Here is a 22,969-nt window from a genome sequence, read left to right as displayed (position 1 = left end):
CCTTGGCGAGGCGCCCCCCCAACGCTGCCCCGCAGGCGACCTTCCACTACCGGACACTGCGGTGCGGGGCCGAGGAGCGGGTCCTGGACGACAGCCGCGCGAGGGGGAAACCCATGGAGCTCATCGCCGGCAAGAAGTTCAAGCTGCCGGTGTGGGAGGCGGCGCTACGCACCATGCGGCCGGGAGAGCGCGCCCGCTTCCGCTGCGACGGACAAGAGCCCGGGGGGCGGGGCCCGAGTCGGGGGCGGGGCCTGTTCACATACGTCCGGGGCGTGCCCCTTCCCCCTGTCGCCCGGGGTAGACGTGGTGGCTGTTCAGTACCCTGCACTTCGCACCCTGCAGCATGTCGTGCTGTATCCCATGGTGTCCAAGAGCCTGCGCAACATCGCAGCAGGGAAGGACCCGCTGGAGGGGCAGCGGCACTGCTGCGGCATCGCACAGCTCCATGAGCACCACTCACTTGGCTACCCTGACCTTGACGAGCTGCAGAAGAACCCCGAGCCCCTCACCTTCGACATTGAATTGCTCAAGGTGAGCGGTGGGCCCACGAGGCACCATGGGGCTCTGCGGCACTGCCTGCCAAGCGTGGGACTCCAGAGGTGGCAAGGGTGATCGGGGTTCTCCTGACCACTGCACAGGCAATAGTGGTTGGACCAGACCACGCTTGCCCCTTCCCAGGGTGGAGGATCCAGGTGCCCGGGATTCTCCCTCTGCCATGGGAGCAGTGTGGCAGCTTGTGGGGACAGTCTCTTCTGTGGTGCTGGCAGGTAGAGGAGCCCGGCTCATACCAGCAGGACCCCTGGGCCATGACGGACGAGGAGAAGCTGCAGGCTGTACCCCTGATCCACAAGGAGGGCAATGAACTGTACCGGCAGGGCAAAGTGCATGAGGCAGCCGCCAAGTACTATGATGCCATCGCCTGCCTCAAGAACCTGCAGATGAAGGTGAGAGGCCCCAGTCCCTCTGTGGATTACCCTGCCCCACACACAGGCCCCCCACTATCACCCTTGGGAGCTTTGCCTCACTCTTTCCCCTCATTTTTGTCCTTCTGCTGGGCAGGAACAGCCTGGCTCTCCAGACTGGATTGAGCTCGACCAGAAGATCACACCACTGCTGTTAAACTATTGCCAGTGCAAGCTGCAGTGCCAGGAATACTACGAGGTGCTGGATCATTGCTCCTCCATTCTCAACAAGTATGAGGGTAAGGAGCYGTGGGTTGGCACAGCCGGCTGCAGTGGGTTCCCATGGGACAAGCAGGTGCTGGAGAGATTGTGTGGGAACCGGGGCAGGCTGGGGAGCACCCTCACGCTGTGCCGGCCCAGCAGCTCTCTCCTTGCAGACAACGTCAAGGCCTACTTCAAGCGGGGCAAGGCGCATGCGGCAGTGTGGAACGTGGCAGAGGCACAGGCTGACTTTGCCAAGGTGCTGGCGCTTGACCCCTCACTGCGCTCCATCGTGGCCAAGGAGTTGCGGAGCCTGGAAGCCCGCCTGCGCGAGAAGGACAAGGAGGACAAGGTCCGCTTCAAGGGCATCTTCTCTCAGTAGAGGACATGGCTGCATGTGAGAGTCCAATACTCTCTAACCAGGTTCTTTTAGATATTCCACATGTGGAATGTTTATTAATGTTTATTAATGTTTAATACAAGGTTTACTTATTTGAAGTTATTTGGAATTGCACAGGGTTTTGACTTAGCAGTGATACAGTCGTGCACTTAAATCACAATATAAGTTCAAATTAGACTTAGCAGAGTATAGCAATTGCAGTATACAGTTAAATCACAGTATAAATGTAAATCTCATTGCCTGTCTCTACAAYATGCTCATCATCAGAACGCCAAGCATCCTCAATCACCAGAAAGGACTGTGTTGAAGCCTGCTCAAACCCATTGCTCTCTGATATCAGAGTTCCTTTGTTTGTTCTTTGGTTTTTATACGTTATATTGGGCTGTRTGATCCCCATGCCAGTCTGGCTGAGTTGTTCATAGCCATGGGGTCTCCAGTGCCAAGTTTGTGCCCCATCTCTTACTGCTTCGTGCCTGTACTCCTCTATGACACATCCTGTGTCACAACTTCTCAAGGCCTCTGCACTCATACCAGGCCTGTATTTCTCTATGCCACATCATTTTGTCATAGTCCTAAATGTCTTATTCTACATAGAATAACTGCTTATTACTGCTATCTGTGTAAAACTATGGTCGTACTATCTAAAGATAAAACAAATATAAAACAAATTAACTACAGACCCTGGTCAATTAGAAACATTGCTGTTGAAGCTAAACCAAAGCTGCAGGCAGGCCAAGAAAAATTCAGAGCAAGCCTGACAAGAGGATCACAGTATATAAGCAGATTTAATACATATACAAGCTATGTTACTTTAACAATAAGCTTATCCCTAAAATTAGTTTTGTCCCACTCTAGGTCTGGATAGCTCTACCATGGGCTGTTACGCTTAGCTAAGTGTGAGGTGCCTTCTAGTATTTCAGCCTTGCCGAGCGCTGTCTGTCCTAGCCAGTAGCGGCTCAGAGCTGGGGCTGGATGAAGCTTCCCAAACCGCCATCCCCCTCACTGCTATGCCCAACCCTGAGATGGGATTTCAGTCTTTGAGCTGGGATTTAGCCTTGTGCCAGGGACTTAGCACTGCAGACACAAGATGACTACCAGGGGGATGGCAGTGCCATGAAGCTCAATATGTGCCTCACTCACCTGCGTTGCTCTGGCTGCTGAGCCAGTGGCCCCAGCGCTCAGCTCTGCACCCTCTGCGCAGGACTCGTGAAACTAGGTCAGGGCCATGCCGGGTGTCTCTGGCCACTTCAGCAGTCTGGGAAAGCTGCTTAGAGRCTTGTATCATCCAGGGGGAAGGGACCAACCTATGGCTCAGTGGCTGAGTCTGACACCCACAAGGACCCCAACCTGCCTGGGTGCCTTCTGCAGCGAAACCCAAGGGTAACCACGGAGGATGTGGGGTACACACACTCTCACACAGCTTTGCCAGGGTGAGGCTGCAGGGCTGAGATGCCCCCAGCCGTGGGGACAGACCCTATAAGGGCACAAGCTACAAGCATACCTCCATGCTAGGGACAAGACAGGTAAAGGAGGCTCCCATGGCCCCATCACAGAGGTGGTAGCAAGACAGCTGAGTTGCCGAGGTCTTGCTTTGCTATGTAAAGACTGTTGCCTCTTCCTGTCCTGTTTGTCTCTGCTGTCCTGGTTCACCTGAACGATGACAGTCCCTGGGATCAGGACTGTGCTTGCAGGGGAACTCGCCTCCTCATATCTGCCTCCTCCCAAAGCAGAGGTGGTCATGCTGCGTAGCTGGCTGGGGAGGGGGTGGGAGACCAAGTGGGTGCAAAGCACTGGGTATTTGATGTAACAACAACCTGTACCCGCCAGACCCACACAATTAGACTTACTAAAAAAAAGGTCACAGTCCTCATGGCTTGAAGAATGTTTGAAGAGGTGTTGGTGAGCCAACACCTCAGTCCTACTTTCTCCCTGCATTGGATGCTGGGTTATCCAAGGTCCAGGCATGGTGCCTCTCCCTTTGGCTTCAACCTACAGGCCTACTCAGAAGCCCAACTGAGCCCAGAGATACCAAATTTCCCCCAGGGCCTGTCTGGGTCCCCAGCTGCCCTAGGTGTCAGGCTATCACTCAGGGTGACAACTTTGTTCCTGTGGCCCAGTGAGTGTTGCACCAGGAGAGCAGACATCCTTCCAAGCATCCCTGTGCCAGCGTTAACATCTGTAAGAGGAGCCACACGTGCCCTGGCTGTTCTTTATATTGCTTTATTTCACATTGCAACAAAATCAACAGAACAAAGGAACCATGTTTTAATCCCAGCCCTTCCCCTGCCCGATGACTCTCAAGACCAGAAGGAAATAAATAAGTGGTCAGGGTGGTGGTGGGGAGATAGGGATGGTGCCACTGGCCCTCCCATTACTACCTACCCCTGGAGGTGGAGGTGTAGGCACAGGAGGGCAGACCCTGGGGACTGCAGCAGGAGGAAGCCCTGGGAGAGGTGAACCAGTGCATGACAGCCCTGCAGGCACAGGGCTGGGGGGCAGTGCACCAGTTCCCCACACCATGCTGGGGAGAAAGGCCGGGGGCAAAGCCCAAAGGCCAGCTGCAGCTCCCACAAGCCTAGAGAAACAGGGGCACAAAGAGCTGGAGGACAGGATGGGGAGGCCAAGGAGAGGCGTTCGGCATGGGGGCAGAGCTGGGGGGCAGCAGGCAGTACCCAGTGTGGCTCAGCACTAAGGGGGTTGCTGCTGCTCCTGGGGCAGCACAGAGCACCATCTCCCAGGGCCCCATGATCTCCGGGCCCGGTGCCTTCCTCTCCTTCGTATCAGCTCTGGGCCTGCGGTGCCAGCTCGGGCACCGGGCACTCCTGGCTGGGAAATCAAGGCTGTTGCCGTGGGTGACTCACGGCAGGGGGACGGGGGCCGCATCACACTCACTCCTCGCTCTCCAGCTTGAGACTGACACTGCGGGGCTTGGCCCGAGGCAGGCCAGGCGGTGCCGGCGGGGGTCCCCCATCACGCTCTGCCTGGCTTGGCCCCCGCGACCGCAGCAGCTGGCTCTGCTTGCGCAGGAAGTCGACGGGCGCTGGGCAGCCGTAAGTGCCTTTACCCAGCGTCGGTCGTGGTGGTCCTTTTGGGGAGTGGGCCAGGGATGCCGCCTCCAGCTGGGCCAGGTGGGCTACGTAGCCTTCAGAGAGGAACTGCAGGATATGGATGGCCTGAGCTGTGCTAGCCCCTGCCAAGGCCTCGCAACCCACTGCAACAGTCACAAGCCCTAGCGGGGACAACCACCCCACCACCTGCTTCCACCACCCTGCCATCCAGATCAGCACATGGCCACCCAACAGCCCCAGCCTAGCCACCGTACCTGGCACTGGTTGTGAAACTTCTTCACAGCCCGGCCCACAATGTAGATGTGAGCTGGTGAAAGCCCCAGGGAGCTGTAGACAGAGATGTCCTTGGTGGAGCCATAGCCAGCAACGATGGTGATCTCTGCCTGGTCACGGACAGGAGGAGCCTCATCAGGGCATGGACCAACCATCCCCTCTGGTTCCAACAATTCCCGTGGCAGAGAGAGGCCACATATGTCCYGGTCCTGGCCACCCTGGGCTACAGCCCAGCAAAAGCAGCAGGGACCTAGACTCTCTCATCTGCAGTCATGGTAGCTGTAATAGCCCCTCCTCATCCTCCTCCATGCCATGAGCCTGGTTCTGGCCCTGGTTCCGGACAGTGACAATGGTGGCAGGCTCTGCCATCGCAGCCAGGCCCAGCTCTGAGTACCTCTGCATGCAGCTCCTCTGTGCTACAGTGCTTCTCTGCTATGCTCCAGTCCCAGGGATGAAGGGCAGGGACCACAGCACAACCCAGGCTCCCACCACCACCAGCACAGGCCCTAAGCCACCTCAGCAAGCCCTCTGGTCCCATCCTGCTCATGTCTCCAGCCCTGAGCAGGCAGGATTGGGGCCCACCTCGGTCTGCAGGCTCTGCAGGAAAGCTGCCTTCTGGCGCAAGGGGTCATGGGTGAGACCATCACAGAAGGAGACAGCGCCGTGGGGGAAGTTGTGCTGGGAGAGCCAGGCCACTACGCGGTGCTTCTGCATGTCAGGACGTCCTGTCACATAAATGATCATGTAGCCGGAGTCCTGCCAGTGCCTGAGAAAGGGAAGACGTGTCACTGCATGGTGTGAGGGAGGTTCAGGGGGACCACAGTGCCTTGTGTGAAGAGCAAGGCCACCAGACAGGTGGCAGGATGGGGTGTGCATTGCACACCACAGTGGGGCAGAAGGCTGGAGCTGCAGGGAAGGCAGCAAGCATGGATGTGGCCCAGCCAGAGGCACCACGGCAGGGCTGGGAGCTAAGCACAAGATTTTCTATAGCGGGACAACAGGGAAAGGGCCACCTGAAGAGTGGGGACAGGCAGAGATGGCTGTGGTCACCAGGACAGAGGGGGGACCACTGTTGGGAACACACACTACAAGCTTTACCGGAAATCTTCAGCAAACCCATGACAAAACCACTAACTTTCAGTCGTTCGCTAGGGGAAAGGGGAAGTCACCACTCCCAGAGCAGCCGGAAGGACAGAAAGAGGCTGTTTGTGCTGTGACAAAGAAGTGGAGAAGTCAGAGCCAGCTTAAAGGTCCACTCAAGCCCTGCCAGTAGGAAAGGCTCCAAACTTCTCCCAGAGATTATCCATGGGCTCTGGTTCCCAAAAAGCTCTCATGGCTTCCCCCACGCATTAAATCCTGCTCCATGGCTTGCAAAGACCATGCTTATTCTCCTTCTGGGGACTTCAGCAACTCTGGATGCACAGCAGAGCTGCGTCATATCACAACAGGCTTCTACAATTAAAACAACCATTAGTGGAGTGCCACCAGGAACAGCCCAAAGGATCTTCAACAGACCTCCAGGAAAGCTACCTCCTGTGCCTGCTGACAGCACATGCTGAGCAGTCCTGGCATTACACTGGGCACAGACAAAGCAGTTCCCTCCTCCCAGATCTCTTCTGCAGCCCAGCCTTGGGAGCCTACATAGAGTCCAGCTGAGGAGCTGCAGGGTTGGATAGTGCCAGACTCTAGGGAAAGGGGGAAATGTTTTCCTGCAACAAGTTGCCAATACAGAAACACCATGAGGCTCCAGGCAAGGCCTTTGTGGGTACTGAAAGATATCTCCAGCTCTCCCAGGGGACAGGAGGCTACTTTGATGCCCCAAACAYCCTGATTTTATGAATGGGTTGTCACCAAGTCACAATAGGAGAGGGTATTTGCCACCCTGTGAGAAAGAAACCTACCTTACAACATCGACAGCCCCAGCCCGCACTTTAGGGTCGCTGCCCATGATAGAGACACTGGCTGTGAAGGAGCCATCGATGCTGAACACAACTGACTCAGTGCCTCGTGCCACCACTGTCAGATACGCCTCCGCATAGGTGTGATCACCCCTGGCACAGGAGAGAAGAGAACATCAGAGTCTGCTATCTCAGCATCTGCGGAGCTGCAGGGACCTCCCACCCTCCAGTGCCTGACTCACCTATCCTCCCACTAGGCTTCCTCCCACATTGCCCAGAAGCCCCAACACGCGGGCTGGAGCGAAGGTGGACATGGCCTGGCCAGCTCACACAGCCAGGACAAGGGGAAGGCAGAAAAAAGCTACCACCCAAGGGATATCTATGGTAACAGGATCTACAAAGCTGAGGTCCTTCAGGCTGAGAGTGCACACAGAGCAAGAACCAAGCTGAGATGCCCCTACCTGCACCAAATTGAGTGTCAGCCCTGGCCACCTCTCACCTTACCACCATGCGCACAGGGTATATGCCAATGGCCAAGGCCTTGTCTGGAGGGATGGTGAAGTTCAGGCGCCCACTGCCGCTAGTCACTTCAGTGCCATAGTGCAGCCATTTCCCTGACAGCGGCTGCGTCATGATGTAGATATCCACCTGAGTTGGAGGAAAAGGGCTGATCAAGGACCGGCCCCAGGAAGTCCATCCAGTCTGTCACATCCTGACGGCTTCTATGTCCCCAGCTTACTCCACCCCAACCACAGATCTACAAGACAAAATGGCTCTTTTCTGCCATCCCAAAGGATCCTGAGGGGCCATGCTCCTTATAACCCTTTCCTGCCCCCCAGGCCACAGCAGACACCAGCCCTGTGTCCACTTCTAGACATACTACTCCCTGCCTTGTCCATCTAGGCCCCCAGCAGGTCCCAGTAGCACCACAAGCCCCAGCAATACCTTCTCCCCTGTCAGCGTCACCACGTCCAAAGGTCCGTACATGAAGCGCCCACTGAGGACCTGCGGTTTGCCCTCACAAACAATGGTGTCACTGGCCCGGTGGTTGGCTGTCACATTCTGCAAGGACGTACAGGGCTCAGCAGCCACAAAATCCTGAGGGGGGAGGGAAGGGGGGCATAGTGCAGAAAGCAGTAACTAGGTGCAGCCTGGGAGGGCACATACCCGAATCTTCACTTGGGTGCGCTTGCGTTGCCACTTCTCCCGGGGGATAGCAGGGCTGTAGACAGAGCTCTCCTCACTCTCCATCAGCTCTGGCCCCTCCTTCTCAATCACCTACAGAGCAGCACAGCCTCAGCTCAGCCTCTCTGGCCCAGCCCACACTGCCATGCCCACCCGCACACCTGCCACACCTGCCGCAAGATGAAGGCCACTACATCGGAGGACTCCCAGTAGCTGGCGTGGAAGAGGTGAGGCAGGGTGATGGTGGGGAAGGCGGTCAGCGCATCAGGGCAGTACAGTGAGTAGTCGATGCGCTTCGGGCCCCACCAGCGCTCCAGGACTGCAGGGAGAGCTGCGTGAACTCACGTGAATCCATCCCCAGATGAATCTATCCTCCATAACCCATCCATGCTGAGCCCATTTCACACTCTGCATCACGTCTCGGGACCTCTTGCCTTGCCCTGGTCCCACCTCTTACGCCCAACCACCCACCTTCCCCTGGAATGGCATGGGCAACCCAGGTCAGGGTATAGCACTTACTCTTGACAACTTCACTGGTGCTGGCTGGAGTGGGGGGCTCGCCTGGCTCGCTGCCTCTCCAAAAGCCCCCGAAACTGCTGGTGGGGGTAGTAGGGACGGTCACGTCCGCCTCATCCAAGAAGAGGGCAGAGTGTGTCTGCAGGGTGTCCGCTGCAGAGCCATATAGAGTGTGGAGTAAGGTCACAGCATTGCAACCTGTTTGGGGTCTCCCTCATGGCCCAAAGACCCTGTGGGGATGCCCAGCCACGCTGCAGCCACCGCTGTCGCTTCACTCCACTTCCACTCCACTCCTCCCTTGCCCACCGCAGGGACAGCAGGCTCAAACAGGCACTTGAGTAGGCACTGGGTGTATCTTTGCTTCTCAGTGGAAGGGGAGCAGCATTGGCACCTGCCTCAGCAAGCTAGAGATGCTCCACACGCCCCTCAAATAGGAGGAAAAACCCCACCATAACCTTCTGTGCTGGACACCAAAGGGGACTGCAGATGCTGCAAGTTGCCTTTCCCCCTTTTCCACCCACCCCAACGAGGCTCCTGTAGTGCCATGGGTGCTCACCCAGCAGCGAGGTGGTGCCGTCTCCCAGCGGGTACTTCTGGTAGCGCGGCACACTGAGAGGTGGTACGGCATGGAAGGCCTTGGCCAAGAGGGGCTCCAGGCGAGAGGCGCATGGGTCAGCCGCATGGAAGAGGTTGTAGATTTGCTCGCAGGCAGGACGCAGCTGGGCCACTGGGGCAAAGAGAGGGAGTCGGTGCACCCAAGGTGGCCCAGCCTGTGTGCCAGGTGGCAAGGAGCCCAAGGATGATGGGGAACAGGCAGTGGCACATGAGGGCTGGCAGGTACAGGGAGAGGGGCTTGGGCTGGCACCCATGCAGTGAGGTGCTGAAATCTGCCCTCAGCTGGCAGGGAGCTCCAGGGTGCAGGCAGGGAGGGCAGGCCCACAGCAGGGAAGGCAAAAGGAGCTCGCAGCATATTCAGGCCCTCATGAAGCAAGGGGAAAGGCCAGGCCTGAGGAAAAGGCTGAACCTGGAGGAAAGTCCCTCCATCAGCCCTGGAGAGGCTGCATCCAGCTGTGTGCTGGGAGAGGCAAGCCCAGGATACCAGCAGAGGCACTTTGGCCTTAGTAAGGCATATGTCCCCAGCCCAGCTGCCAAGCTAGGCTCAGGCTGGCACACAGCAGAGAAGGGGATGCTCAGGTACACATGAATGTTGAGATCTGCACAGTGAGGGCTTGGCCTGGAAGGGGTTTAAACCCACACAGGGTTGATCGGGGAGATCCCAGGTGGGGTTCAGGCTTGCGCAGGGGGAGCATGATTCATATTTCAGTAGGTAGAAGGGGCTCTTGGGGCCCCAGCGCCAGAAGATGACAGAGCAGGGAGGCTCCAGGGCCTGCACCACAGGGCCTCACAGCTCACAGGGGTCCTCACCATCCATAGTAGGCATGACGGTCTTGCGCAGTGCTAGCACCAGCCCCAGCGGAGAGCCAAAGAGGAAGAAGCCGGATACCTTAAAGTCAAGGCGGGCGCTGGTGCCCTCAGCCCCATCCAGCGCTGAGCTACCGCTCCGTGGTGCCTCTGCCTCCAGTGGGGGCTCGCTGGCCTGTAGGCTGGACAGCAGAGTAGACTGGGCCTCAGCCAGGAAACATGGGGCCTTCCTGGCCATGGCGATTCCTGGTCCCACCAGACTCAGGAGCCACTGTGCTATGGAACAGGCAAAACTGTTAGCAGAGAGGAGCTCCTGGGAGCAGCAGAGCTCCAGCAAGATGTCCCCAGTCCTTGGGAGCAGACTACATCCATGCAGTGCTCCTTCCCAGGCTGGATCCCCCATGGGGCTGCAAAGGGCAAATTTCCCAGCCACCTCAGAGAAAAAGCACAAAATCTGTTGCAGCTGCTCCAAAAAGCATTAGTGCTTCCACGGGGACCAAGTGGCTGCATGCATATGCCCTGCCCACCCATGGTGGCATGTCTGGTGCTTCCCAATTGCACTCTAACCCTCCCAGTGCACTGGCTGCTCTCACCTGCATAAGGAGCTGTGGTGCTGGCTGTCCCCGGGCTCCCGGGAGGGCAGCTGTGCCCCCAGCTCTGGACTGACCTGGGCTGATCCTCCTGCTCCATCTGCTCCTTCAGCCAGCAGGTCTTTCCCGCCGCACAGCTCTGGGGAGATGGGCTCCATGTTCTGGGAGATGAAAAGCAGCAAGCGCCAAGCATTTGCTGAGCTGATCTGAGATGCCATGGACACACTTCCCCACTGCTGCCAGCCCCTGTCCATCCTTGCTGAGGGGCACCATGGCAGAATATAGCACAATTCCCCTGGATGGGCATTTTGTTTAGCTAACCCTGCACTCCCACCCACTGCCAACAGCATCGTCTTTAGAGGCACCCATGGGTGCAAATCCCTTTCCCACACTCTCTGTGCTCCCAGACACAGCAGGATGCTAGTAGAAGAGCACAGGCACTACTAGGGGTGGAGGGGAAGCGGGCAAATGGGATAGGGCCCAAAATGTCCCATGCACTCACCAGGCTGCCCCGGCGGCTGCTGCTCCGACTGCCCCCTAAGCCTGCTCGGCTTTGGCACAGCACATCGAAGCCCAGGATGCCTCCCACACAGTCCCCGATGAGCACCACCTACAGGACAGCCCAAAGCCATGCTGAGGGCCAGGAGGGAGAGCACCTCCAGACCCACCAGGCAGCCAGCCCCTCCGCCATTTGGACACAGGAAAATATGTCCAGGTTGGAGCCAAGCTCCAGCAGTCCCATGACCACCAGTTGATGCCTAAGAAGGACCAACACTTTCCCCAAATCGTCCCCCAGCCTCCAGCAACTCATAGCTCAAGAACTCCATTTGGCTAGCACCTCTGTCCACCACAGCACCTCTCACCTGGCCGCAGAAGCCGGCTCCCTCCCCAGAGTGCAGGAAGGTGCTGTAAGCCTGGTTGGCCCGAGCAATAACAGTGCCCACTGCATGCTGGTAGCTCCCCGAGGACGTGGCCAGGAGTGGGAGGGCTGCCAGAGGGATGTGATCCTGGCTGCTGGACAGGCTGTCCCCATCATGGCTGTACGGGCTGAGCCTGAGAGATGGGGGAGAATAAGCAGGGCTGCCCCAACACCACCGTCCCATTGCACTTTCCTTTGCACAATGCTCACCTTGCCCAGGGAAGCCAAACCAGGAGGAGAGTCCCCTCTCCAGAATCATCCCCTCCCCAATTACTTCTGCAGCCCTGGGCTATTTGCCAGGGAAAATTGCACCCTTGTCTTCCCTTAGCATGATATGTCACCCTGAGCTAGCAGGCCACAGCCCCCTAGCCCATCATGACGCCAGCCGTACTTGGAGACAAGGGCGTAAGCAGCAGCACAGATGGGTGGGCAGGGCACCAGGCGCAGTGCCACGTGCCCCAGAGCCTCCGGGAAGTGGATGCGGGTGACGGCATCAAAAGTGGCAGCCAGTGTCTGTACATCAGCCTGCTTGGAGCCCGGCTCGCCTGTGCCCTGGTCCAGGATGTTCCCACTGTGGAGGATGAGGAAAAGCACGTGGATCCGACACGCCTGCGCCGCACTCTCCACTGAGCCACCCTGCAGGAAGGAGAGCGCTGCCATCTACCCCATGGGCATCCATGCCGAGGAGGGCATGGCCAGATTTACCCAACCCAAGGGCAGGGGAGAGCGGGATGCACATACCTCAGGCAAACCAGGCCCCACCAGTCCTTCGCTACCTGCCTTGGCAGCGCTAGCTCCATCCTCTGCAAAGACAGGGCCCGGATGAGCCTACCTGGGGTTTCCAAAAAGGGATCCAGCTCCTGTCCTGGGACACTCATGCCAGGTCTCAGGCAGTAGACGGATCAAACATCCACAATCATGCCTTTCCCACTCCAGGCCCCTGCATGTAGCGCTCACAACTGTCCCAGACTCACCTAGCGCTTCATCCAGCTCCACTGGCTGCTCCAGCGTGTCYAGGAAGTCATTAGAGCTCCACTTCGTCATCTCCTTTGCAAAGACCTCGTCACTGTCAGACAAGTCCTCTGTGGCAGCAAGGAGAGCTCTGTGGGCAGGTGGTCCCACAAAGCTCGAGCCGTATGTCCTGCACCCACACCCTGCTCCCACCATGGGAGCTAACATCCACCCTAGGAATCCTTCCCAGAATGGCAGAGGTGGAATCCAGCCCACCTAGAGCATAGGCAAGCCAAAGCTTGCAATGAGCCTGCAGTGGGAACTCCCTCTGCACCAGTGCCCAGCCCCGGCTGGGGGTTTCAACCACCAAAATCCTGCATGTCCCCAGGCTGAGGTCAGGGGGACCGGGCAGGGCCGCTCTGCTGTACCGTGGGCATCAAAGAACTCCTCCTCAGAGCTGTTCTCGGAGTCCCGTGCGATGTTCTGCATGCGCCATTCGGACAGACTCTGAGGAGACACCCCCCCTGCCCCAGATAAGGAATCAGAGCTCAGAGCCCCCTCTGCAGCAAGGCATCACTCTTGCTCCATGAAACCTATAGGTCCTGCTGCCCCAAACCCCTGTGGCAGTTCTTGTGCCCAGAGCCATCCACTGGGAGATCCAGGTTTGGAAAGACAGCGTTCCCCTCTGCAGCATCCCCTCCTGAGAAGGGCTCCTGGGTCCCTATCACTCCACTGAGAAGGGATCCCCATCCCAGTGCACACAGAATCTCTCTTCCCAGACAGGTCTCTCACCTCCATGCTGGGAAGAGTAGGACGACCGGGAGGATGTGGACCATTGCTTAGCAAAGTTATCATCAGGGGAGGCATCGGATGCCCCCTGTGGCTCAGCACTGTCCTGCCCATTGGCACCACTTGGCTCCAGGCGGCTTTCAGTGCTGGGGCCAGCTACAGGGGTCTCCTCAGCCTCAGCGCACTTGGCCATCTTCTGCGCCAGCATATGTGCCGTTTCCTCCTCCAGCTGCCGGATGTCCTCCATGGTCAGGTCTGTCCATTCATCCTGCCAGCACCAAGCCTGGCGGTGTGCTCGCAGCATCACTTTGCGCAAGCCTGTGAGARCAAAACGAGCGAGGCATATCCTAAGCCCCTGGCAGACCCATCTCCCATTCACTAGGCTTGGTGGTTTAGGATGCTCCATCTAGGCAGAACTCTCAATGGTTTCAGGGGGCTGCCCCTAGCCACCCTGGCCCTCCCCACTGCCTTCAAAATAAGTCTCATCCATGCATCCCCCCAGCATGCCATGTACGGCTCCCAGCAGCTTTATGGCTCCTGCACGCACACACAGATCTCTGCCCTTCACCTGCTTCTTGCATCAGCCCTCCTCTCTCTCCATCAGCACAGCACCAGCTCTGCTAGCACAGAGCAATGCCAGGACAGCACAGATGCCAGATGGATACAGGTTCTGATTGAATACTGGTCACAACACCACAGCATGGATGCTGGAGAACCACAGCATCCATCAGCCAACGAACATCRGACACAGCAGGCAGGGAGGTGCTGAGGTCCCACACTCACCTACGTCATGGATGAACTGCTCAATTTTGGACTGCATGCCCCAGTAGCGAAACTCCACCTTGCAGAGCTTGTAGGCACACATTAGGGGCCCACCAGCTGCCACTTCCAGCCAGTCATCGCCCAGTGGGCCCCGGCCCGTCTTCACGGAGTGATACAGCTTTGGGTCCTCCTCGGGCTTGTACTCCCCAGGGGAGATAGGGTCTCGCACAATGTCGATGGTGTCTACAGGGAGCAGGCAGAGAGTGATGCTGATGGCGCTGCATCCCACACTCTGCCATTACACACTCGCAGGCTGCAGTGATGGCTGGAACAGCCCAAGGGCTTGGGCAGAGCAAGGAAGGGGCAGAGAAGTGTGGAAACAGGAGGGGAGACCCTGCAAGTTATTATAGCTAAGCCAGATCTCCAACACAGCCTGCAGCGCAGCATATAGTATTAGTCTGCCCACCTGAGGGATGGTAAACTGCCCTTCAAGGCAGCTTCTTAAAGCTGGTACTGACAACAAATACTTTCTGTTCCCAAGACCACCAGGTCAAAGCCACCTTTGGCTATACCCAGCTGTCCAGATCCCTTCTCTACACCAGGGCCTGATCCAGCAAGAAGAAAGACAAGGAGGCAAGCCCCCTTCCCATGTCTGCGCACTGTAGGTCCAGAGCAGGCAGAGCATGGCTGCAAGAGGCACAGGCAGCCGCTGGGGAAGGCACAGAAGCTGCCAGCTGTATTAACAGCAAGGATGACACACATACACGCATTAGCGAGGAGATTTGGCAGCTGGAAGAAAGGCTCAGGTGACTCCAGGGAATGCGTGGGCTGGGTGAGGAGGACTAGGCTAGACTGGGCAGACTGACACAGCTGTGATGGGGCAGCAAGGTGTGAAGCAGCAGGGTGTGAAGGCCCTAGGGCCTGAGGGTCACAGGCCCCGGCTCGCAGCTCTGTGAAAGCAGCCTTTGCCACTGTCAGCTGGGATTTCTGTGCTCATGCGTAGTAGATGCTGAAGGACCCCCTGAAAGGCTCAGCAGAAATCGTCTTGAGTAACTCACAGCATGTCCCCTAACTACTGATTTCCCATCTCAAGCTCCCCAAGCAGGCTCTAGCAACAGGGCAAGGTTTAAAAGCAGGCTTAGCAACACTTCAAGCAAAAGCAAACTGTGCTGTGAGCAAGGAGGAACCCCCCCATCAAATAGCCCTTGTTCTCATTCTGCAACTGGAACACCCTTCAAAACTGCTCACGCAATTAAAGACAGGGCTCACAGGCAAGGGGCTGCAGAGAGCTGGAAAGGGGGAAGAAGCAAGGAAAATACAAGATATACTTCTTAAAAGTAAAGGCTGAAGCAAAGCAAAGGATAAGAAGCAGTGAAGCAGGGACCAGCCCATGCAGGTAAGACATCCCCAGTCAGAAGAATCACACAAGGCAGAAGCTGGTGGCACCAGGCACTGGAATTACAGAGCAGGACCTGCTACATCTCTGCTCTGCTCAAGGACAGCATCCAGCAAAAATCAGATACAGACCTGACAGTCATTTAGATAGCTCAAAAGGATGGTGCATAGTGGGTGTTKGAAGGAACAAGACTCAGTCAGATTGGTTCTCTCTAATGCCAGGACAGGGTGGGAAGCCCTAGTACAGAGTTTGGGACCAAAAGAAATCAGTCTCCGTCTATGCATCTGTTGCTCAAAGAGAAACAGAATAAGATTAGGAAGTGTGGGAAGCAAGTGGTGTGAGCCCTGCAGCCACGAGAGACTGTTGTTAGAGCACTCAGTGTTGTCACCCTGAACGCAGCTGGCATCCCAGAGGAGCACATAGACAGGGAAATCTACATTTCTGCAGCCAACACTACATTAGCAAAAGGACTCTGCTCTGGTCAAAACAAGAGTAGTTCCCCAATTCCTCTCTAATGGAGGACTGTGTTGACTGTCCCTCTCCAGACATCTGCAGGCGAGACCTTTCTCCTAATGGGGAGTCAGACTGACACATCTGGTTTGCTGCTGGGCTGGTCTACTGTAAAAAACAACGCAATTTGCCCTCACCACGCTAGATCCGAATCTGTATTTGATGCACTATAAATAGCATCTGCTTAGAGCAGTGAGATGGATTGGCAGCAGGGCTAAAGGCAGCACCTGAGACATCGGGCACTGCTTTTTGTTTGCTATGCCTGCAGGATCAGAGGTAGATGCTGCCAAGCAAGCTGATCCTCCCAAACTAACCATGCTTTAGTAGTATTCACAGAATCACAAGAAAAACAAATGGGTCAGAACAGACTATAGGAGGTCGTTTGGTCCAAATTCTGCACAAACCCTCTTTTATTTTTCATGAGCACCTCTGAATGGGGAAGCATAGGCTCAGTTAAGCCACTTGGCACTCTCTCACTCACGCCAAAGCAGAAGAAGTGGGAGGAGGAGAAGGGTAGCTGCCTCAGTCTGCAACACAGAGCACTTCCTACAAAATGTATCTGTGGTCACAGAAAGGTCACAGAGACCCAGCAGGTGGCCATGACCATCTCAGCAGCCCTCCAGCTGGGACACTAGAGACACTCTTGACTTCTCTTGCTCAGCACCAGGGTTTCACCTTCAGGTAAGCACTTCATTGCAGCTGTGCCATCGTCTTGGGACTACAATACATGCAGGATAGGACGCACATCCTGCAGGTGCCCCTGAACCCAATGCCTGGAGCACAGCAGCTAAGACCACAGGAATATCCCTTTCTATGACTGAGGCAGTCCTTTCCCACAGTATTTTCCAGACTTCTGGATGAGAAATAATGCAGAAGCTACAATTCCAGAAGTAACCCAGAGAGGAGCAACCATTCCTGACTCCTTAGATCCCGAAACCACTCAAAAATGCATTTCAATACCAGGCCAAGACATGCACAGATTAGGTCAGCTCCAAGGACACTGCTTAACACTTGTTTGAAGGCAAGGTCAAAACTCACACCAGGCCACACACAGCATAAATTGAACTGACAGCCAGGCGATACGCACATGACCCAGCTGCATCCCACTGCCTCAACCACAAAGAGAACACAAGCCCCATCTGCATTAAATCAGAAAGCATCCAGTTAACTTACTGAGCAACTCAGATCACACCACAGCACATGTTACAGGGAACTGTAACAAGACCCTGCACACTTGCCAGCATAACATCCTAGAACAGGAGTAACTCACAGCATGTTTCATAGCTAACTTCCCCTAAGAGGCAGCCCCAGTCCTCATCCACAGTGCTCTGCACAGAGAGCAGACAGCGCCTTGCCGAAGGGATGCGGTGGGCCACAGCACCTCCAGAGCAACCAGCCTGACCGATTAGCCAGGCCAGACTGCTGCAGGCAGGTCATCCTCAGGACTGCAAACAGGCAGTGAATGCTTCAGGATGAGAAATGGTATTACCACAGGAGGAAATTGATACAAAAGCCACAAAGAATTGAAACAGCACATAGAAGGCATCAAATGTATCACTATGCAGCAAAGGAAGGGGATTTCTGAGATGACCTGCAGGACTGAGAAACATTCAAGCTTGCATTTATCCCACTGCAGTATTATTCACATGACAACTTGCAGGTCTATTCACTATTACTGCTACATGCTATGGGACAAAAAAACAATTTGTGAGGATGCAGTTATACAGTTTACAGGCACAAGGAGACTGGTTTGGATCCCAGAGTCCAAACCTTGGCATTTACTCTGCCTTCAGTCCCCTTTGAAATGTGATATGGGTCAGCAGGGATTTAAGCCTGAGGTGTCACAGGACACCCGGACAAGAACATAAGCCAGCAAAGAAAATTCCGCCCTGGGTCAGCCATCGCAACAGGAGTGCAACAGGACATGGTCCCACCGCAGCCCCCCTTTCCGAGGGGAAGCCATTGGAGGCAGCAGTCACCCTCTCCAAGGTGCGGCCAGGCCCTGCAGAAAGCCCAAGGGGAAAGAGGCCAGAGGAGAAGTCAGACCAGGAGATCCAGCCCTGCCACGAGGGTCGATGAGAATGGAGCACAAGGATGGTGCACTGTCAGTGGTCAGTTCATACTCAGTCACTGCCCAATGACTGYGAGAGCGAGATTCATTTCCCCCCCCACACACACATTTTTAGACACCAACATCGAAGCTGGACATCCCCAGATCCCACAAGAGCCAATGAAAGAAATAGGTCAGATGAATCATTTCCTCCGAGTGCCTATTTTAAGGCCTCCATTTTAAGAGGCGGCGCATCATACTGCACTCCAGCACCTAAAACGGCGAGCTCTCCATCACCCAGAAAGGGAGGTTGCAGTGACAAGTGCCAAAACCTCCCTGTGGTAGCTGAATCCCACCCAAGTGTCCAGGCTCTCCCACTGCAACGCTTCCAGGAAGCACAAGAGTGATCTGAGTCAAAGTGCTGAGGAATGGGGGAAAGCAAAGGAGCAAGGAGCAGGATGGAAGTAAAGGTACGGAGGTGCTCAGTGATAGGTGGTTTTGTCTCTCCTCCTGAGACCTAGAAAAAAWTTTTTTTTTACCTACTTGGAAGGAGGAGACTCATTTCCCCTCTTCAGCTAAGCCCTGGACTGCCCCTAAATCCCCTCCAAGAACCCTCAGTAGGTTCCCACACACACCTGCTCTTCTTGGAGAGACTTCAGGAAGGCAAAGCTGTGCCAGATGACAGAGAAGAGGGAATGGAATAAGGGAATAGGAGGGAGCAACCTTCCACCAGCTCCCCTGCCAGCACCGGGGTGTTAGGGCCCAGGAAGGGAAGAGCTGAAAATAAAGATACAGCCCAGGGAAAAAGGGAGGGGACAAAATTGTCCTCTGTAACATTTTTAATGTGGAATCTATTTCATCCGTGCTGCCAAGGGGCCTGAGCAGGGAGCTTGGGGCACATGTGCCTCCTGCTGCCACAGTCCCCAGGTAGCTGGCCCCAGAACTCAGAAGACAGCAGGGTAAGTAAAGTCCAGTCTGTTAAAGATGCTGAGCTGTGAGGCTCGCCCCAGGACACACAAGGCTGCTCTGTRGGAAGCTGCGCGATAAACCTATACATCCAGTCCTGCTAGGCACTGTGGGAATGCTACATGGGAAGGCTCCACACAGCACCTCCACCTTGGTACGAGTTAATTCCTACTCAGTGCCCCAAGCAAGGCTCACAGCAGCATCCCCGCCCCACGGCTTCTGCCATGCCATCTGCTTCGCCGACATGGCCGCCCAGAGGCCAGCAACAGCGGTACACACCCAAAATCCTCTGCCTCTTCTCAGCTGCACTCAAGTTGAAGACGTTAGTCTGCTGGCCGGAGTCTGGCCGGTAGTAAGTCTCAATCTCGATGGAGAACTTCTCCACAAAGGGGCAGGTGTACCTGCAGGAGGCACGGGAAGGGGGCTGAGCCAAGCAGGGGGGACCYGAAGCCCACCCATCCCTCTAGGGCCACGTGGAGCGGAAGCAGGGCTGTCCCCCTGGGGGGGGGGGTGCCCACCAGGAGCCCACCTGGTGCGAGTGTAAGGGTAGGCGTTCCAGGACTCCTCCTCAACCTGAAGGGCAGCCTTGGGCAGCAGGGCCCGGAACCAGCTGGGAATGTGAGAGCCCACATGGTAGATCTTGTGGGTGTACTGCCCGCTGCCTCCCGGGCCGTCACTGTAGGGCCGGTTGGCCAGGATCTCCACCCCGCTGCCCTCTCCACTCGATTCCTCCCGGCTTTTCTTCTGCAGGGCAAGAGGTGAGCTCAGCTGTGTCCCACAACACCCACACCATAGGGCCCCTCTGTCTGCATCCACGCCCCTGAGCCCAGCCCTGGCACGCAGGCCCACCTTTGAGACTCCCTTACCCAGCCTTACGCCTCCGTGCCCACCCCAGAGACCCTCATGCCCCCAAAGCGCAGCACCTCACTGGCCCCTGCAGCCACCCATGCACCTGCAGATCCCTGTTCACCCAGACCTCAGCACCTGCACRTATCCCCCTGCATCCCTCATGGTCCTGCATCCATCCCAGTCCCCATGCTCAGCCTCGTCTCTCTGGGTCCTTAACATCCCCCAAACCTCACTGCCACCCCTGCACCCTGTAAACACATTGGGCTCATTGGTCCCCATGCCCCTGCACCCCCTAGCTCCATGCTTAGCCCCATGGCCCTGCATCCCTTGGTTCCATGCTCAGCCCCATGCCCCTGCACCCCTATGGCTCCATGATCAGCCCCATGCCCCTGCACCCCTCAGCTCCAGGCTCAGCCCCACATCCCATGCCCCTGCACCCCCTAGCTCCATGCTTAGCCCCATGGCCCTGCATCCCTTGGTTCCATGCTCAGCCCCATGCCCCTGCACYCCTATGGCTCCATGCTCAGCCCCATGCCCCTGCACTCCCCCCATCTCCACATAGTCCCCATATCCCCAGGCCTCTGCACCTTCCCAACTTCATGATCAGCCCCATATCCCCATGCCCCTGCACCCCTCAGCTCCAGGCTCAGCCCCACATCCCATGCCCCTGCACCCCCTAGCTCCATGCTTAGCCCCATGGCCCTGCATCCCTTGGTTCCATGCTCAGCCCCATGCCCCTGCACCCCTATGGCTCCATGCTCAGCCCCATGCCCCTGCACTCCCCCCATCTCCACATAGTCCCCATATCCCCAGGCCTCTGCACCTTCCCAACTTCATGATCAGCCCCATGTCCCCATGCCCCTGCACCCCTCAGCTCCAGGCTCAGCCCCACGTCCCATGCGCCTGCATCCCTTGGCTCCACCTAGGTCCCACAGCTCCGTGCCTCCGCCTCCTCCCAGCCCCCATGCTCCTGCCCTCCCTGGGCTCTACGCAGTCCCCATGCGCCCACGGCTCCGCACCTCCACGGCTCCATGCTCAGCCCCAAGTCCCAAATGTGCGACCATGCTCGGCCCCACAGCCCCCCGCTCGGCCCCACAGAGCCAAGCCGAGCCGCTGCCCCCCGCCGGCTCCGCGGCCGAGCCCACCTGGATCATGTAGAGCTGGGCCACCTGGTACTCCTCCAGGCTCATGGGCAGCAGGATGTGGTACTCCTTGATGAGCATGGCGGCGGGGGGCAGCGCCTGCGGGCAGCGCCGCCGTCAGCCCCCGGCCCGGCCCGGCTCGGCCCCCGCACCGCCCCTCGCCCCCCGCCGCTGTCACATGCCGCCGGCCCCCAGCGCTCCGCCGAACCTGCGCCCCCTGCGCTGCTCCGCGCCGGCCTGTGACATCACAGCCCGTTCCCAAGGAGACGGCTGTGACGTCAGGGGGCCRTGACGTCAAACTGAGGAAGTGGCGCGCTTCCCGCGGTCCGCGGCGGCCCCCAGCGGCGCCTCTGCCCTGCCCGGGGCCCCCTGCCCCCTCCCACGCTCCCGAGGCACCCCAGGAGCCCCTCCAGGCCAAGCCCGGCCCGCAGCAGGGTGCCCTGGGCCGGCTGCGTGGAGCAGCCTGCTGTCAGGGTCGAACGCCTCCGAGGGTGGAGAGAGTCCGCAGCCCCTCTTGGCGGCAACCTGGTCCCGTGCTCAGCCACCCTCACAGCAAAAGATAAAATTAAATTAGATTAGATTAAATTAAATTAAATTAAATTAAATTAAAAGGGGTCTTTTGTTCAAATAGGATTTCATTTAAGTCAATTTGTGCCCGTTGCCTCTCATCCTGTCACTGAGCACTACTGAGCTACTGAGAAGAGTCCTGCTCTGACTTCTGCACCCCCCCATCAGGTACTGATGGGCTGGTCAGGCATATTGATCCCTCCTGAATCTTATCCAGGCTAACCAGCCCGAGCTCTCTTGGCCTCTCCTCACATGAGAGATGCTCCAGTGCCTCAGTCATCGCTGTGGCCTTTGCAGGACTTGCTGCAGCAGGTCCCTGTCTTTCTTGCTCTGGGGAGCCCAGACCTGGACCTAGCACCCCAGATGTGGCCCAATCAGGGCTGAGTAGAGGGGAAGGATCATTTCCCTCACCCTGCTGGCCACACTCTTCCTAATGCAGCCCAGGATGCTGTTGGCCCATGGTCACCCTAATGCCCTCCAGGAYCCCCAGGTACTTCACTGTAAAGCTGCTCTCCAGCTAGTCAATGCCCAGCCTGTTCTGGTGCCTGGGTTTATTCCTCCTCAGGAGCAGGGCTGCATTTCCCTTTGCTAAATTTTAGGAGTTTCCTCTCTGCCCCTCTCTCCAGCCTGCCAAGGTCCCTCGGAATGGCGGCATAGCCCTTTGGTATATCACCCACTCCTCCCAGTTGTGTGTCATCTGTAAACTTACTGAGGCAAGTTTACTGTCCTGATCTGTCCCATCATCCAGGTCACTAATGAAGATGCTAAATAGTAGTGGACCCAGTAGAAGCCCCAGAGATGCACAGCTCGCGGCTGACCTCCTGTTGGACTTTGTATCACTGATTGCAACCCTCTGAGCCCAGCAGCTCAGCCAGCYTTCAGTCCACCTCTGTGTCCATTTATTTAGTCCATACTGCCTCAGTTTGCCTTACGAGACAGTGCTGAAAGCCTCATCAAAATCAAGATCACAGCATTMACTGCTCTCCCCTCAGCCACCAAGCCCATTATCTCATTGTAGAAGGCTGTCAGGTTGCTCAAGCATGACTCCCCCTTCCTAAAGCCATGTTCCAATCACTCCTCCCCACCTGTGTGTGTCCTGCCCTGCCTACCTCTGCCTCTACCTGCCCTCCCTGTGCCTTCTTCCTGCCCTAGTAGGCTCACCATTGCCCCTGCCAGCTCTGCCACAGCCATGGTCTGGAAGCAGGTGCTGCCCTTACTTTTCTCCTGGGACACATTCCTCCCCARTCCCCTCTGCATTACTGCAGGGTTAACGTGGAAACGCTGGACTCAGCCAAATCCCTTTCATGGTCACCCACCCTTCATAGCTCTAGGGGAACAAAGACGTCCTAGCCCCAACAACCTGTGAAAAGTCCTTGTTCTCATTCCAAAAATAGCCCTGCCCTACTAAAATTCTCTTTCTGCTCAGTGCTCTTCCTGCAGCCCTATCTTCTCCCCTCCCCCTAGAAAGGACACTGTGTCACCTCCACATCCCCCAGTGTACAGGGGGCAAGCCAAGCATGTGACCAACCCCACCACTTTTGAGCTTTTCAGTC

At 56.9% G+C, this 22,969-nt stretch overlaps 2 protein-coding genes across 7 annotated transcripts; one reads left to right on the top strand and one right to left on the bottom strand.

Annotated features, from left to right (window-relative positions):
* Nucleotides 1-2: 2 nt before the first annotated feature.
* On the top strand, nucleotides 3-2,240 carry AIP (AHR interacting HSP90 co-chaperone; the record flags this gene model as incomplete). The annotated part of the gene is made up of 5 exons (XM_085307392.1): nucleotides 3-210; nucleotides 338-531; nucleotides 768-944; nucleotides 1,060-1,201; nucleotides 1,340-2,240. Coding segments are annotated over 5 exons (927 nt in total), but the record flags the coding sequence as incomplete, so codon positions are not given.
* A 27-nt stretch (nucleotides 2,241-2,267) lies between these two features.
* Nucleotides 2,268-21,108, bottom strand: PITPNM1 (phosphatidylinositol transfer protein membrane associated 1). Of its 6 annotated transcripts, none has more exons than XM_085307316.1 (23): nucleotides 21,058-21,108; nucleotides 20,853-20,948; nucleotides 19,388-19,602; nucleotides 19,138-19,259; nucleotides 13,958-14,179; nucleotides 13,178-13,492; nucleotides 12,814-12,909; nucleotides 12,409-12,516; nucleotides 12,176-12,237; nucleotides 11,826-12,087; nucleotides 11,379-11,568; nucleotides 10,519-10,676; nucleotides 9,929-10,201; nucleotides 9,060-9,230; nucleotides 8,507-8,656; nucleotides 8,158-8,306; nucleotides 7,970-8,080; nucleotides 7,748-7,864; nucleotides 7,302-7,450; nucleotides 6,806-6,955; nucleotides 5,487-5,670; nucleotides 4,886-5,014; nucleotides 2,268-4,718 (listed from the first exon to the last, which is right to left on the bottom strand). In XM_085307316.1, the coding sequence occupies exons 2-23, from the start codon at nucleotides 20,928-20,930 to the stop codon at nucleotides 4,452-4,454; spliced, it is 3,678 nt and encodes a 1,225-aa protein (XP_085163442.1). In that variant the 5' UTR covers nucleotides 20,931-20,948; nucleotides 21,058-21,108; the 3' UTR covers nucleotides 2,268-4,451. The 6 variants fall into 6 exon arrangements, with proteins under 6 accessions (XP_085163442.1, XP_085163444.1, XP_085163448.1 ...); XM_085307318.1 differs by lacking the exon at nucleotides 21,058-21,108 and adding an exon at nucleotides 11,018-11,125 and having other exon boundaries at nucleotides 9,929-10,107; nucleotides 11,826-12,070; nucleotides 20,853-20,989; XM_085307322.1 differs by lacking the exon at nucleotides 21,058-21,108 and having other exon boundaries at nucleotides 9,929-10,107; nucleotides 10,593-10,676; nucleotides 20,853-20,989.
* Nucleotides 21,109-22,969: the final 1,861 nt, after the last annotated feature.

The sequence above is a fragment of the Rhea americana genome, unplaced genomic scaffold (assembly GCF_003343005.1).
Source record: "Rhea americana isolate MKP2758 unplaced genomic scaffold, rheAme1 scaffold_257, whole genome shotgun sequence".
Lineage (NCBI taxonomy): Eukaryota > Metazoa > Chordata > Aves > Rheiformes > Rheidae > Rhea > Rhea americana.
This window is presented reverse-complemented; position numbering and strand designations above follow the sequence as displayed.